We start from the raw sequence: 15,806 nt of genomic DNA, 5'->3' as shown, positions 1-15,806 counted from the left end.
CTACTTCATGTCTGGTTATTTGTGATGCTTTATAAACTCTCACTCAAGTTGTGCTACTACTGGATACTGCAAAATTCATCGATCATAAGTTATGTTTGTTTCAGAGGATTCAGAAACTGGTATGGTTGATTCTGAAGGTAAAGAAAGGTTCTATAATATTGCTTGTTGCTGATGGCTATGCGGTTGGTGTTGTTAGGCTGGTCATAATAACGCTGTATTTAAAGAAGAATCAAAGTCTCGCTGGTAGATGAAGCTGAAGATGTGAACAGTGCATCGCTTGAGCGTGTGGTTTTAACATCGATCATTGTGGAATACTCACCTTATAAAAAACAATTTGAAACCATTGTTGTTTCAAGCGCTAGCAATTGGCAATAAGGTGAGCCGTAACAGGCATCTCCAAAAAATAGTCCATTTCTGGTGCCATTCTAACTGCAACTCTAACAGGAATACTCAAGTGCTGTTACTGAACACACAATCTATCAATCACGAGCCATCATTGTTATAAGTTTTTAAGGTCAATGAGAGATTCTCTAATATTGGTTTTCACTGATGGTTTTACACTACAAATACGTCTTCAATCAAAATATTTAGGTACATGATTTGATAATGTTGTTTTTATGTATATACAGACGTTGCTAGACTCCATTTCCACGTATGTCTGATCTCTTTATTGCTAGTATAGGGTCAATATTTTCTCTTAAAAAACCACCATTTGCTTCAGATAATAATTCATTTGACTTCGCCATATCCAACCTTTCTTGTCTATTCACAAAAATTTGGTTGTCAGGTGGTGGTATTGTGGCAATGATTGCATGGTTTCTTGATCTTTTTCTTGGTCTTCCTCTTCCTCGTCTCCAGCCACTGTTGAGAGTAGTCCTTTTCTTGTAGCTCATTGTACTGGAGTTCTGACTGGCATAGTCTCTGGAACCAAGAGATCTTTTCAAATGATTTCAAAATAAATCACGAACATTCTCGAGGGTGGAACTCTAAAGGTCAACAATTAAAGAATAAGACCAAACAACTTTCTTCACCTTAAGCAATACACCATCTATCATTCCTTATCCAAACGTGTCTTGATCGCTGACTGGAATTAATATATAATCCATAAGAAATGAACCGATCGATTGATAGCCTGGTCAATAACTAACATTTTAGAAGAAAACAGCACACAGCAGCTCCTAACGGAAGCTCAATCATAATGTAACTCATAAATGTTAACACTTCGAATTCTGACGAGAATAAGCACACTTAAATAGCTTCAACTTGAGCACTTTCTTGCCAAACATACATTGTATAAAATCAAAACAGTTTCAGAAACACAGCTCAAGCCACATAGACGGTTCATGTAGGGAGCAAATCAATCCTTTTATTTGGTTTCTCCAAATCCCTGAACTTGATAATAACCATGTATCCTTTCCACTTATTGTTATTCACCGGACAACAACTTGCCAGCAAGTTCGCATTGGGCATTTTGCATAAATGAGAGAATATGCCACAGCTGTAATTCACCCGTATCAGCAACTTCATGGTCGCACTGAAATTACCAAGGATGAAACTGGAGCTCTTGAAGTGTGAGAAGTCCTCTTCATTGCTTTTAACACGAACCATCATAGTTATCTCACTTAGTCCACACATCAACAAACGTCAGCCCAAAACACGTTAACATGAGAACAAACATTCCATCAACCCCTTGATTTTGCTGGTTTCACATCATAAATTCATTCCAAAGTACCCCAATCCTGGTGTAAGTCTATTATGTGATCATTCTCTGCCGAACCTACACTTAGTGCCAAAAGTAAGACTGTTTGCACTTGTTGTTCCCTTGCGCAATATTTGTTGTAAAGGTTGAGGTGGCAAGAAGGTAGAAATGTAAACAATTTTTTTTCGTCGACGTTTTTTTTTTCGAGATAGGAATGTAAACAAAGAAAATTTACCCGGCCGTAGGCCGCGAAAATCCGGCCTATAACACTATACGTCAACACAGCTAGAAGACATAAAGATGGTCTTTAATTCATATTTTCTAGTGGAATCGTTTACTAATTGATTTATTGATATTTTTATATTATATTTAATTGATTTTCTTCAATTTTAAAATATTTATAAGAATTTAAATAAATTTAGGGACATTAGTAGGTAATTTTTAAATTAAAATATTAGATTATTGTACAATGAAAATTTTCGACGGAAAACTTCAAATGTCAATAACTGAAGCAATAATAAAGATATCAAAAAAATTGTATTTTTCCCAAAAAGAGCGGTGCTGAAATTAATAGGCAAAAATATTCGCATGTTATTAGCTTTTGTGGTGAGATCGGGGCTAGCTTTGCAAGAGTGATGGAGGTACCGTTTTGATTTTTTCTTAGCGCGCTCCCATACTTAATTTTTTTTTTTTGACTGTCGCCACTCTTGAAGTACTCTTTTTGTTTTCCCACCTCGAAATAAATCTCGAAATGAGAACGTCAACGTACCAAATATTCTGAAAGAAGCAGTTCATATCATCACAAAATGGGTTTCAAAAACACTTTATATGTTAAAGGTGGGTATAAATTACTACTCTGATCCCTGTTCCGTCTTTTTCTTACTGCGTTGGCGTTTAAAATGATAGAGTTGGGCTAATATGTTTTTTTCAAGGAATATCTACTAACATCGTGTAAAGGTTTCTCAAGAGAAACAAAAGCTAAAGATCTAGCCGTTGACTTTGAAAAGTAAGTTGTCTTTGCCAATTTTTGTTATGCTTGAATTTATTTTTGTTTTTGATAATTCCTTTTCGAACCTTTTGATTTTTAAATCACACTGTTTCTCAATGTGCTTGCTCATTGGGAATACAAACTATATTTGATTTTGATTTTGATACCCATTTGAACTTCTGATACCTTCTCCTACCTCATTTTTTCCCTGCACATTAACTAGATTCTATAGTTTCACCTTCAATCAAATCATTGATCATCACAAGGCGAATCAAAAAGAAATCTATGTTCAAAACTCATATCAATACTTTTCAATTTTTCTTACTTTTCACTTTTTTTATCAAATACTGAAGTTGAGCCAGTCCAATCAAAATTACTTTTTTTCCAATTTTCAAATCATTTTCTTATTACGTTTCCTATATCATCAAGTTTATAAACAGTTTCTCCCCAAAAAGAGAATATCAAAATCAAAACTAAATTTCACAAAAGTTCAACTTTAAAGCCAGTTCAATTAACACTCAATTTAAAATAGATTCGGTCCTTTAGTCAGAGTTGACTTACCTCCAACCAAAACTCCAGATGGTCCACCATTTGCCTTTGTTGAATATCAAGAATTACAAGATGCTGAAGCCGCTTTAGCTGAAATGGATAACAAACCATTCTCTTTAGATGAACATGCTATTTTGCTTGTTCAATGGGCTAAATCAGAACCACATCCAAGTGGTCAAGGTTTCAGAGGTGGCCGTGGTGGTTTTAGAGGTCGTGGTGGTTTCAGAGGTGGCTACGGTGGTAGAGGTGATTACGGTTATGGTGGTTACGGTGGTGGTCGCGGTGGCTACAGAGATGACTACAGAGATAGAGGTTATGGTGGTTATGGTGATCGTTATGGAAGCCGTGGTGGTTATGGTGGTGGCCGTGGTGGTTATAGAGATGACTACAGAGATAGAGGTTATGGTGGTCGTGATTCATATGACAGAGGCTACAGAGACGATTACAGACCAAGAGATGGTGAAAGACCACCAAGACCTGAAAGAGATGAATACACCGGTAGTGGCCAAAGAAGAGAAAGTGCTGAAGGTCCAAGAGATGATTACAGAGGCTACAGAGATGATAGAGGAAGAGGTAGATCTGACGAAGATAGCTATGCTCCTCAAGACAGACCAATCTCAAGATCAAGAAGTCCAAGAAGAGATTAAACCAAAGCATTATCAATGTAATATACAATGAAATGTTTACTAAGAGAACAGGAAAGAGAGTTGGATGCTTATTTTGATAAGTATGCTTTAGTTACTTTTCGGTGCGTAGAAATTATGTAATCTTGACCGTTTTTTTTTATTTTTTTGCTTCATCAAATCAAGTTTGATGTAAATGAATAAATAAGTACCAAAGAACAAAGCTTAGAACCTCTAATTCGCCTTTAAAAGTCGCTTCAAATGTCTTCAGTGCTCTTTTTGAAGAACAAAACAGTACCGAAAGACCCTTATCACGAATCTTTCCAAGAATCTGGTTACGATATAACATTCATACCGTTATTAGATCACATACATGCTGAGCTCTCAGTCATAGTAGACTACCTCAAATCTTCAGATTTCATAGAATATACTTATGCTTTGATAATAACCTCCCAAAGAGCTGTTGAAGCATTGGATGCTGCATTGAAACTCATTGATCAACATACACGAACCAGAATTTTCAACAAACTAGCATTTACGGTGGGTCCAGCTACTCACAAGATCTTATCAGAACTAGGGTTCAAGAACATCGAAGGTGGTATCGATGCTGGAAATGGTACAATCCTCTCGGAAATTATAATCAATAGATTATCAAAAGATCAAAGAGTCACTTTCTTCACAGGAGAGACAAGAAGAGACATTATTCCAAAAAGACTAACATCTGAAGGATTTGACCTGAAAGAGATGGTGATATACAAAACGATTGCAAAAGAAGGTATCATAGACAGATTCACAGAAAGTTTTGAAGCTCAAAGAGCAAATGACTCAACTAAATGGATCATTTTCTTTAGTCCGCAAGGTACTCAAGAGATTGTCACATATTTGAAAACTTTTCAACATGATTCATCATTTCAAAGTAATTGCAAAATTGCATCAATTGGTCCAACAACTGAAACTTATCTTATTGAAAATGGAATCAAACCACATCTTGTGTCATCTAAGCCAGAAGCCAAAACTTTACTCAAAGATATTCAAAGCTACAACAATATATAGATAATGATAAAATAATAAATGCATTGTTTCTTTTATTATAGGTCCTGCTACTCATTGATTGCTTCAGAAACTATGTACAGTGTTTCATTTTCATTTTTGTAATCAACTTCCATCAAATATTCATCACTTTGATCAATATCTTCATGTAAAATTTGTATTTTTGGTAATGCTAATTTCCCGACTTTCAAAGGAATCAAACTTAGTTCAATAACCGGCAATTTAACCACTTTATTGGTTTCAGATTTGTCAAGATCAAACTTGAATTTTGTTTTACCATTGATCAACCATGAATCTTGATTTGTTAACAGTTCAACAGAATAGTGAGTTTTGGTGCTTATTTCACTTTCAAATTGGACTTTCTTCTTCGATTGACTATTCTCATTTTGAGAATCACCCATAAATGAATTAATTTCTAACAAAGTGTTGATAGCTCGTCCAATGACATAATGCGTAGCTTGGTCAATTTTGAACTCAACAGTGTGAACAACTTGAACTGAAGGTATTTGAACATCAATGAATAAGTGTCTGTCCTTGAGTTGATAATGTGCTAAATCTGGAACCCTAATATCTCTAAGTGAGTTTTCAAATACTGCAAGAGTTGCAGCTCTATCTTCCTTACTTATTGAATCGGTCAACTTTTTATTGAAATGAATGGATTCTGCAATTTCAATCTCTTTCTCAGTAACATAGTGTGTGTAATTGAATTTCAAGTCATTCAATAAAAGTTCCAATAGCGACAAGTATTTCTCATAGCCAGTTTTAGCCAATTCGTTGGCCAAATGCTTTTTCAAAATTTGTTTAATCTCCTCTTTCAAATCCCTATAACGAATGTCTAAGGTCAAAAAGTCATCTTCACTATACTTAACACCTTCTCTTTTTTGAATTCTATAGAAAAAGCTTCCTGGTTGTTCACCAAACGCGATAAGTGATGGTGCTTTGAAAGAGGTTGAAACCTCATATTTCTCATTGCTTTCCAAATCCGTTGATAATATTCTTATTGGAAAATCAATATCAGCAGTTCCAATAGAAAATTTGGCATATAACCCAGTGTTTTTGAAAATATCTTGGACAGAAACAGCAATACTAAATGAAGTATCCAAGTATTTTGCAACAGTTTGAGAACGATCACCGTGTTCAGTTTCATAACTGATCTGTGCTTTCAAATCAAGAATAGTAGTATTGATAGCTCCACTTATGATGTAGGGGATGACAACCTCATATGATGTGTTAGCTTCAAGTTCGTTTGTAGAAAGTGTTAAATTTTCTGGATCTTGCTCAGCAAGATCAATTGAGGAATTATCAGATAGCTTGAAAGCCTTTATACCACTAATTGGTTCAAACCCATCAGTCTTACTCCACAATCTAATTTTGGATTTTTTAACAGATGAAACACCAGTATTAATGAATATTGAGATGGATTTTGTAGTTAAATTAATATTTGTAGAGTTGCCAATCTCTAGCAACATATTAGTCGGGTACGTGAAGATAAAGGCTTCATTAGAATCATTAAAGTCTTCACTTATTCTAACATTCCCAATCATTGCAGAAAATTGTTGAAATTTGAATTCTCCTAAAACAATATTTGTGGCACTAAATGGTACATTGTTTAAACCATGATTAATTATCAAGCTTTCATTATGAAACTCCAAAACGTCCCCATGGATATTATTGAGTAAAATCTTTGCATTTTTTAAATTCAACTCACGAAAGAAGGGGCTATTGACCTCGACATTCAACAGCAAAGTATCATCTTGAGCAAAGCTCAAATGTGGCATTGGTTCAATATCAAATAAAGTTTCAGCCGCATATTCAACGTCATCCAAAGGAGCAATTTTCTCAAATTTTTTGAACGTTTCTTCAATGACTTCTGGCTTGAAGACTCTACCTCCATACTTTGATTTCATAGACGATATAATATCCAAGTAAACTTTGCATAAGAGCGTCTCCCTCGATATCGAATTTTCATCCGCACTGAAAAACTCTGCTTTTTCATCCATATGTTCCAAACAATCAGCATAGATTTCCAGCAAGCTTTTGCTTATGAGTTCCCAGCCTTGTGCACCATAGAAATCTGGACATGTTGAAAAAACTTCAGCTGCTTTTTCATAGTTTTTGTTCTGATAATCTAATAGAGCCAGGTCAATTGATAACGCATCGACAGACCTTGGTCTTCCTGCAATGCTGAAATGCTTTATTGCTTCTCCAGTCAAAGTGATGTATTTGTTCTCAAATGATTTATAGCTTTCTAAAGTTTGTTTCAGAGGGGTATAATGTATGTCAGTAGAGCCCTTTGTATCATCAACATCATACAAGTCAATATCACTCAGTATGCCACCAATATTGTAATTTAGCGTCTGACCAACCTTTATAAGCTGTGACCTTTGGACGAAAATCAGCTCACCGAAGCGCTCAGATATTTGACTGATGTTTTCATCACTTTGCTCAGCTGCAAGATTACTGATCTTTACACAGACATCACGGGATAGTACCTCGTCTATCAACTGATATGACCATTCACTCACCAGCACCTTTTGAACTTCAGATGTTGCATATAGTTTAACAATTTCAGCTGAAAAAACATGTAAACGCCTCAAAAATTCAGAAACATGGATAGAAGAGATTGACATTGATGACGCACTGTCCGATAATGAGTCCAGAACAACAAATTGTTTGGCAAAGACGTATGCTTTCAGTTTGAAAAGCGATAAAGGTGTATCAGAAACAGTGAATAGAGACTCTGAGGAAACCAGTTCCATCAAATTTGTCTGATGTTCGGAGCTAAAGTCTAAACTGACATTTGGAAAATAACCCGAGTTGTTTTGATGTTCCTTCAACACGCTGGCCAGATGATCATATTCCACAAGAGCATCCTCAAATAGATGCATGAGTAAGAACTGTCTTGCAAAGCCCTCTAACAAAGCAAAATAAGCCATTAAATTTGAGTTTTTCTTTTCCTTATCATCATTTAACATCACTAGTCCATTACGCAAGGTTTCTAGTCTTTCAGTGAACGAATAAAGAATCCCATTCTTCAGTTTACCAACCAGAGAGTTCCAAGACTCATTTTCCTCCAATGTATTGGAATATTTCGACCTTAATCTAATGCAACGATCAATTTCTCCTTCAGCAGTGAAATCCAACCTTAACTTCTCAAATACTCGTGTTTTTGACTTGGTGTCAGCAGCGTCAGAGTTTGGAACATAAAAAACTAAGTACCAGTCCACTGGACCATTTGACTTATCAACACAAGATTTAATCCATTCCTTGATCAGTGGTCGTACCTTCGACTTGTAAGTATCTATATTTTCACATTCAATGAACATTAATCTCGTGTAAGGGACATTAAGTAACCGCACGGTCCTCTCGAGCAATTCTTCAGCATTTACTTCTAAAAATTTGAACCCAGCTCCAAGCGTGTTATTGTCAAAGATTTTTGGTGTCTCCTCGACAAATTTCGTTGGTAATTGGGGTATTGATTTCAGTGTATCTTTGTTATTCTTCCTCCAATGTAAGTTGGTCAGTTGCACTTTGATTTCCAGATCATTTTTCAGTTTGGCAAAGACATCAAATGGATCGTAGTACCCAAGCTTGATGGGTGGAATTTGATCTGACATTTAATTCACTGGAAAAGTTTCACAGAGTCGTAGAACCAGCACAATCGCTCCAAAGAATGATTGATTAGCATGAAATCAGAAGTGTTTTGGTGTCTCTTCACGAATCTTCAAAACTTGATTTTTTGGTGCAAAGATTACCTAATCAAAATTGTAAGTTGCAGAATTGCAATTTTGCTTTGAAGATAATGTTGATGAGTTCAACTGGAGCTGAAATCAACAAAATCAAGCCAATTCATTTCAAAATCACTGGTAATTGAGCTTTCTAAACACATTAACATATCAATTGCTCATTTAATGGCCCATAGAAATGAGCGATCGAAAACAACAAACGCCTAGCAAGGTTAATACGTCAACCTACCTTGGTTCAGCACAAAAGAGAGGTCAGTCACCATTTGCTAGAAGAACATGGGACTTGAACGCAAGAGTCGCTTCACCATTCAGAAGACTTGCTGATTCAAGCAGAAGAATCCCAATATCTACACCATCAAGTACAGAGATACAGAATCAAAGACCAAAAGCTGTTGATGCTAAACCTGATGAGATAATGGACTGGATTACCTCTATTAAAAATCGTGCTCAATCCATATTACAGACAGAGGAGGACGAGGAGAAACGCTTTTATGAAGAGATAGAGAAAGAAAGACGTCAGATAGAGGCTCAAAATCAAATCAACACAGAGTCATTTGACAAACTGAAGTTATTTCTGGATGAGGAACGCAAAGAAATTCAAACAATCATTGGTCAAGACAAACAACGAACACCAAATACCTTGAAAGATCTGGAGAGCTATGCTGTTGATACCGAAACATCAGTTTCGGAATCTGATGCAGGTCAGTCACAAGAAGAGGTTTTTGATCTTTCTGACGAGCCTGAAGATTTAGATGTTCTTGAAAAGCAATCCGATGATGGGTTGTTTGAAGAAGAGGAAATTGACCACCAAGCAACTACTCAGCAAGCTGAAGATGAATATGATTCAGAAGGTAGGTTGAAATTTCCAGATGATGCTCAGCTGATACATCTAAGCTCTGATGAAGAGGGCGAAGATGAAACACCTCATTATGATCCAACTGATTTTGCTGGTAACGAAAACGAGGAATACATACCAACACCACAGTACGAAAGTATGTATTCACACCAAAGATATGTCCCTAATGCTCAGGAGCAACCTAGATCGCCAGAAAGAGAACAGAGGGAGGAAATAGTTGAATTGTCCGATGATGAGGGAAAACACTTTGAACTAGATGATGGAGAATTAAGTGAAGACCAACTCGAGTATGAGAGTGATGCGCTTGAAGATGAAATAGACACAAATCATTCTTATCATGAGCATAAGACAGAAGATCATGAAAATTATGAGCATGCCAATTTTGATATTCACGAACAAGGCGTTGACAAAGACATTGAAAGTGATGAAGCTCAAGGAAATGCAGATGATGAGTATGATAACTCCAACTTTGACCCAAACCTTTTTAATAACTTAGAAGATGTTCCGGAACCTTATGAAGTTATTGATGATGACTCTTTCAACGAAGAGGAAGATGAGGAAAGTGCTGATGATCTCGAAGATGAAGTTGCTTCCGAAGAAAACGGTGACAGAAATGATATTGATGAAGTTGACGAAATGGGCATCTCACAAGCTTTACAAAACGATGAATTATCTCACTTTGAAATCCTTGCTTCTGCTGCATTGAGCCAATTGCCTGTGAATGAGGCTAATAGCCACGAGGATAATGAAAACGCTAAAGAGGATGAAAATAATCACACTGAAAACATTGAAGAAATTACAGATACTTTGAAGCCAAGAGATAGTTCAACACTAAACATAGTCGCTAATGTCGACCCTGATGATTATGTGATACCAGGAGAGGCTTCTAGTGATAGTGTCGTTCCAGATGAAGAGGACCAAGGATTGTATGCTCATGGATCTGCTAAAGAGTCAATTGTTCACGTTGATATTGGTGAAAATGAAGCCGTCTCATCTCAAGGCAATGAAACTGAAAACAGTGTTTCAAGGGAAATTGAAGACAAAGCACCAAATGAGTCAATTCATGATCAAGAAGACAACGAGCAACGTGTACCCCAGGAAGATATACAGGAACCAGTGCAGGAATATGTCGAAGAGCAGTATTATGATTCTGACGGTGAACCCTTCAGAAGTCCTTCTCATAGTGTTTTTGGATCACTCACGGTGGATGAGATTTCTGCGATTCAAGAAGATGAAGATGAAGATGAAGATGAAGATGAAGATGAAGATGAAGATGTTGAAACAGGCTTTTACAGCACTACCAATATTTTGGGTGAAGTTGATGATAAAAATGAAGATGATGCTCAAGTTGCAAAGGAAGAAAGTATTAACCAACTTGAAAATGATGAGCATAATGGAAACTTCATCGGATCTGGTCCCAAACAAGTTCATTTTGATTCCAAGGATGATTATGAGGCTGAAGTCCAAGTACATGTTCCAAAAGTAACAACCAGCTTTGCATCTTTTTTTAATATCAATCCGATCAATGATAAGCAGTCTGACCAATCATTTAGCGAGGTCTCAGATCAATTCACTAAAGCTTTGAAATCAAGGGAGACAACTCCTCTACCTTCCGAGAAGATATTGAATAAAGTTGACAGTGAAGAGGCCATAAGAAGTACCATTGCTGAAAAGAAAACAGAAGATAGCACCAACGACCTCCATACAAATCTAACTTCTCAGGTTGAAGAAGAAGCGGATAATGTGCTTTCAAAGGCACTGGGTGAAGATCCAGAATCTTTTATCGATAAAGGCCGTGTTATTGAGAGTAAGTTGGTGAATGCTGTTACAGATAGAAATCTTGAAGCTGTAAGCCAAGATGAAGTTTTTTCTAGCTCATTGGGTGAGATCGCAGATGAATTTGTACAGGATGTTGAAAAGAATGTACCAGCTGCCGTTAATGCAATCAAAAGTGCAGCTGATGAGACTCTTGATAAGGCAGTTGGTGAAAACGCCGAAGAATTTGTCAAGGATGTTGGAAATGCTTTCATCTCACTGGGAGAGGCAGCTGAACGAACTAGGTCAGTCAATGATGAAGTGTTTGGAAAGTCAGTTGGTGAAGTAGCTGAAGAATTCGCTACTGATGTCCAAGAAGTAGTTCAAAGCCTTGAAGTTCCAGGAATTTCTTACAAGGAAGCAGATCAATCAATTCATTATGACTCAATTGAGCAAAGTGTTGAAAGTGCAAGAAATTCCAACACAAATGACCTGGCCGAAGATGGTGTTGATATGACAGGTGTTAAGGCATCTGAAAAGGTCGAAGAATCAGTCGAATCGGGCATTACTTCTGAAGAGCCCCCAAAGAAGCACAACAGTTGGAAAGATGGTAAACTTGACGAAGACGAAGACAACGTTGATGATCAAACTTCTGCACCAGAACAGGCACCTTCTTTTCCTGCTTTTGAAATACCTGAAATTGTTGGAAATGCAATGCTGAAAGCCATTGAAACCGCCGAGAAAATTGAAGCACTTGGTGAAGATTTCGTGGATGATGATTCAAAACCTCAGGTGAAAAGATCATTATTCAATCCTGGATTGACCAGAAAGGATGAGAATAGACCAATTCTTGATTATACTAAGACTGCAAAAGAAACACCAAACTCCAGTGGACTGAAATCAGAGTCAGAACCTGAGAAAGGGACTCGCAAGAGAAAGTTTGAGGATGTTCTCGATGAACATGAACGAAAAGACGACGAAAACTTCAGAGGTATGTTTGGTAAAGTTAGAAAGTTTGCTAGGTTTGTTACAAGAGAGCTGAGTACTACACTTGACAGCCCTATATCTGATCAAGAGATTGGTAACGAATTGGAAGATAAAACAAGAGATGGAGTTGAAAATCAATCTGCTAATTCAGATGTCGTTGAAAATAAGACTGCCCAAGTTGAAAATGAACCATCTCACAATTTTATCCAGAGCAAACTTGATGCTGTTGGCGAAACACTGGTTGAAGCTGAAAATACTATCGAAGAATTTACAAGTTTCGTTGAAGAACAGGTGGAAGATTTAGTTGAAGATCCCGTGGAGCCTGCGGAAGAAAATGTTACACATATTCAAAGCTCTCTGGTGGTTGATTTTGCATCGAAAGCAGAAGCTGTTGCCGATGAGTTCGGGAATTTTGTGGAGGGACAAGTCGAGGAGCTGATCGAGAACCCAGTTGAACCAGCTGAAGCGAATGTTGATGACACACATACTACTATAAGTGATACAGTTGCTAAAACAGAGGTTATCGCTGAAGAATTAGGTGACTTTATCAAAGACAAGGTTGAAGAGTTGGTTGAGCATCCTGTGGAACCTGTTGAAGAGAATATTGAACCTAACGAACCCATCAAAGAAACAATCAAAATGGCTGAAAATATTGTTGAAGATTTTGGAGGCTTTGTCGAAGAGAAAGTTGAAGAGCTAGTTAATAATCCAGTGGATCCTGTCGAGGGGGCTATTACAAATAAAACTACCTCAGTCGGTCATGCAATTAGTGAGGCTGAAAATGTCGTCAAAGACTTTGAAGGATTTGTACATGAAGAAGTTAAGGAACTCGTTGAGAATCCTGTTGATGATGAAGTAGATGAAGCACCAGCTGAAACGTCAGTATCTCAAGCTGCAGAAGTTGTTGGGGATTTCGGAAACTTTGTTCAGGACCAGGTTAGAGTAGCCATAGAGGAGCCTGTTGATGAGATGTGTCAGACCATAAATCAACCAACTGAACCTAAGGATGAAATTTTGGGAAAACTTAATGATGCGGCTCATGTTTTGGAAGAAAAAGTGGAGGAGGTTATTGATAACCCCGTCACTGACGAGCCTGATCATGCAACAAGCCTTGAAGATGAAGCTGGCGTGGAAAACTTAGAGGCTCGGGATTTTGAGGTTGATGAAGACCTAGCTGCTGACAATATGGAAGATTCAGGTAATAACACTGATAAAGAACATGGTGATGTTATAGTTGAAAAGACAGAGGATACTAAGGAAGAACCAGAAAGAGGATCGAAAACAAACCATAATACGAATGAGGAGGATTTGGAGAAACAACCTCAATTGAACCCAGATGATGTGAACATTTCACAGGCCAAATCACCCTTAAAGAAAGTGTTTGATTATTTTTTCAAAAGCTCCAGTAAAAATGACGGTCTTGAAGCAACGGCACCTGAGAATGATAATCCAACAAGCTCACCAGTTGAAAGACCTCCGAAGAGAAGGAAGAAAACTGCTGTCACTGATTTCCATGATCACATTGTTATGAAAACTAGAAGTGGGAAGATTATTGGTGCTAATTCGGATGCTGATATTGCTGATGCTCAAGATTTAGAACAAGAAGAGGAGGAGCTAATAGACCGTATAGCACACGGTGAAGTCCATACTGGCCATGTTCTCCATGAACTTGCTCTCGAACATGAAAGATTAGAGCATGAACATGAACATGGACCTTTTAACGAAAATGAGCAAAAAGTTGAGGAAATGGAGACAAAGGAAGAGACAGAGCAAAAAGTTGAGGAATTGGAAACAAAGGAAGAATCTATAACTGACAAGAAGTCAAAGGAGTCAAATGTTGAAAACCCTGAGACAATTAAAGATGAAAAAGGTTCCAAACTTGATAATCCAAAGCAAAGAACGAGAGGGAAAAAACGTTCAAGAACTGATGGTGACTTGGATGAAGGTTCAAAAGCTGTTGAATCTGAAAAGGAAACCAAACCAACAAAGGGCAAAGGCAAAAAAACTAAGGCATTACCACCCCCATCTGAAAGAAAACTAAGAAGTCGCACCAAGTGAAATGATTAAACTTGAATGAATGATGACTGTATATTTTTATTGTTTTTGAATGGTTTTATTTGTTAAATTTATTGTAGTGAATGGCAGAAGTCATATATTGGTCGACTACTACATTGAAGACCTTAATTGAACTAAAATCTATTAATAATTATAACTATGCTCTATCTATTTTGATTTTTAAAACTCTATCTTATGCTATGTACTTCATTAAATATTCAAAACAAGAAAAGAATGCAACACTAGTGATAACAGATCTCGTGACGCTAACACTTAGACCTCTATACATTTTTCTTGTTGGGAATGTTAGCTTTCTTACCAATAAAGGTTTTGGAGGCTTACGAGCCAATTCTCTAACGATATTAGAAACTATATCTCTTTGTGTTAATGATTTAACAGTGTCTATTGGGAAAACAAGCATCCAACTAAAGATCCCAGACATGGCACCAGCAACTGTAATGGAGAGTGTACCCATTGGTATATTTGTACCGGCAATTTTACCATCTGGGCCTGAAAAACCTTCAATTAAAATCTTTGAAGTTTCATAAACACTGAAATAAAGACCTGAACCGAATGCATCTCTCAATAAATGAAATTTATAACCAGAATATAATCCTAGAATACCTTCATACTTTCTAATTTGTCTAGCGACTTGGAATGTTGTCTTTGGCATTCTTCTTGGGTTTAGATTCAACTCACCTTGCATCAGTATATACAATTGTTGAAACAATTTTGTGAATTCGAAGGGACATGCAAATAAACTAGTACCAGCACCAGCTGCAAAACCTGAAGCAAATGAAATTGGGGCATTATTTATGGCCAATATTAAGTTTTGTTTTCTATGAGAATCCGATTCATTTGTGGGTATTGGCTTAATAGTGAAATCTTGCAGCATCGCAGAATATGGCTTAGCAGCTGTATATATTGAAACACCCAGTGATTTTGAGAATGATGTTGATAATAATGGAGCTGTGACACCTCTGAAAAGACCTTTAAGACCTTCATGTTTCACTGTTTTTCTGAAACAATCGTATATACCGTTGAATGGATGCGTTTGCATTCTAGTTTTGATGGAATCTAGTGGAAATCCAACAACAGTTGAAAATAAAGATGCTGTGTATGACAAGATTGTTGGTCTCCATGGTTGGAATGACTGAGGTAAGATGTGTAAGGCATGATTGATGTCTAGTTCACCAGTAATGGCTGGAGCAACTGTGATTTTTTGGGTCTGACTCATGAACCAATATCAGGTGTTATATTTATCCTTTTGGTTCTCTATGGTTTCTTTATAAACTCTTTAAATTGTATTTATGCATGCTCAACACCAACTTCAAAAAAAAAGGTGATGAATATAGAAAGTATATGGAAAAGACAATGTGGTTTGATGCTGGAAAATGAAAATTGAAAAAACCTTCGTCGAGGCCTGAAGTAAAGAAATGAAATATTGTAAATTTGAATGAATATTTAGTGGAATTATGCTGACTCAATGTTGATGATA

General features: G+C 36.8%; 6 protein-coding genes across 6 annotated transcripts; 3 read left to right on the top strand and 3 right to left on the bottom strand.

The window, feature by feature from the left end:
- Positions 1 to 635: 635 nt before the first annotated feature.
- WICANDRAFT_82215 (uncharacterized protein) lies at positions 636 to 893 on the bottom strand (the record flags this gene model as incomplete). Its single annotated transcript, XM_019185352.1, has 1 exon — positions 636 to 893. The coding sequence occupies one exon, from the start codon at positions 891 to 893 to the stop codon at positions 636 to 638; it is 258 nt and encodes an 85-aa protein (XP_019041314.1).
- A 1,612-nt stretch (positions 894 to 2,505) lies between these two features.
- WICANDRAFT_60172 (uncharacterized protein) lies at positions 2,506 to 3,883 on the top strand (the record flags this gene model as incomplete). Its single annotated transcript, XM_019182950.1, has 3 exons — positions 2,506 to 2,536; positions 2,657 to 2,705; positions 3,220 to 3,883. 3 exons carry the CDS (start codon positions 2,506 to 2,508, stop codon positions 3,881 to 3,883), a joined length of 744 nt encoding a protein of 247 aa, XP_019041313.1.
- Positions 3,884 to 4,120: 237 nt separating this feature from the next.
- Positions 4,121 to 4,912, top strand: HEM4 (uroporphyrinogen-III synthase HEM4; the record flags this gene model as incomplete). Its single annotated transcript, XM_019185351.1, has 1 exon — positions 4,121 to 4,912. One exon carries the CDS (start codon positions 4,121 to 4,123, stop codon positions 4,910 to 4,912), a length of 792 nt encoding a protein of 263 aa, XP_019041312.1.
- Positions 4,913 to 4,959: 47 nt separating this feature from the next.
- On the bottom strand, positions 4,960 to 8,526 carry TRS130 (transport protein particle complex II subunit TRS130; the record flags this gene model as incomplete). Its single annotated transcript, XM_019184357.1, has 1 exon — positions 4,960 to 8,526. One exon carries the CDS (start codon positions 8,524 to 8,526, stop codon positions 4,960 to 4,962), a length of 3,567 nt encoding a protein of 1,188 aa, XP_019041311.1.
- A 3,454-nt stretch (positions 8,527 to 11,980) lies between these two features.
- Positions 11,981 to 14,311, top strand: WICANDRAFT_82212 (uncharacterized protein; the record flags this gene model as incomplete). Its single annotated transcript, XM_019185350.1, has 2 exons — positions 11,981 to 14,209; positions 14,309 to 14,311. 2 exons carry the CDS (start codon positions 11,981 to 11,983, stop codon positions 14,309 to 14,311), a joined length of 2,232 nt encoding a protein of 743 aa, XP_019041310.1.
- A 190-nt stretch (positions 14,312 to 14,501) lies between these two features.
- Positions 14,502 to 15,545, bottom strand: WICANDRAFT_26375 (uncharacterized protein; the record flags this gene model as incomplete). Its single annotated transcript, XM_019181252.1, has 1 exon — positions 14,502 to 15,545. The coding sequence occupies one exon, from the start codon at positions 15,543 to 15,545 to the stop codon at positions 14,502 to 14,504; it is 1,044 nt and encodes a 347-aa protein (XP_019041309.1).
- Between the last annotated feature and the right edge of the window lie 261 nt (positions 15,546 to 15,806).

The sequence above is a fragment of the Wickerhamomyces anomalus genome (assembly GCF_001661255.1).
Source record: "Wickerhamomyces anomalus NRRL Y-366-8 unplaced genomic scaffold WICANscaffold_1, whole genome shotgun sequence".
Taxonomy (NCBI): domain Eukaryota; kingdom Fungi; phylum Ascomycota; class Saccharomycetes; order Phaffomycetales; family Wickerhamomycetaceae; genus Hansenula; species Hansenula anomala.
This window is presented reverse-complemented; position numbering and strand designations above follow the sequence as displayed.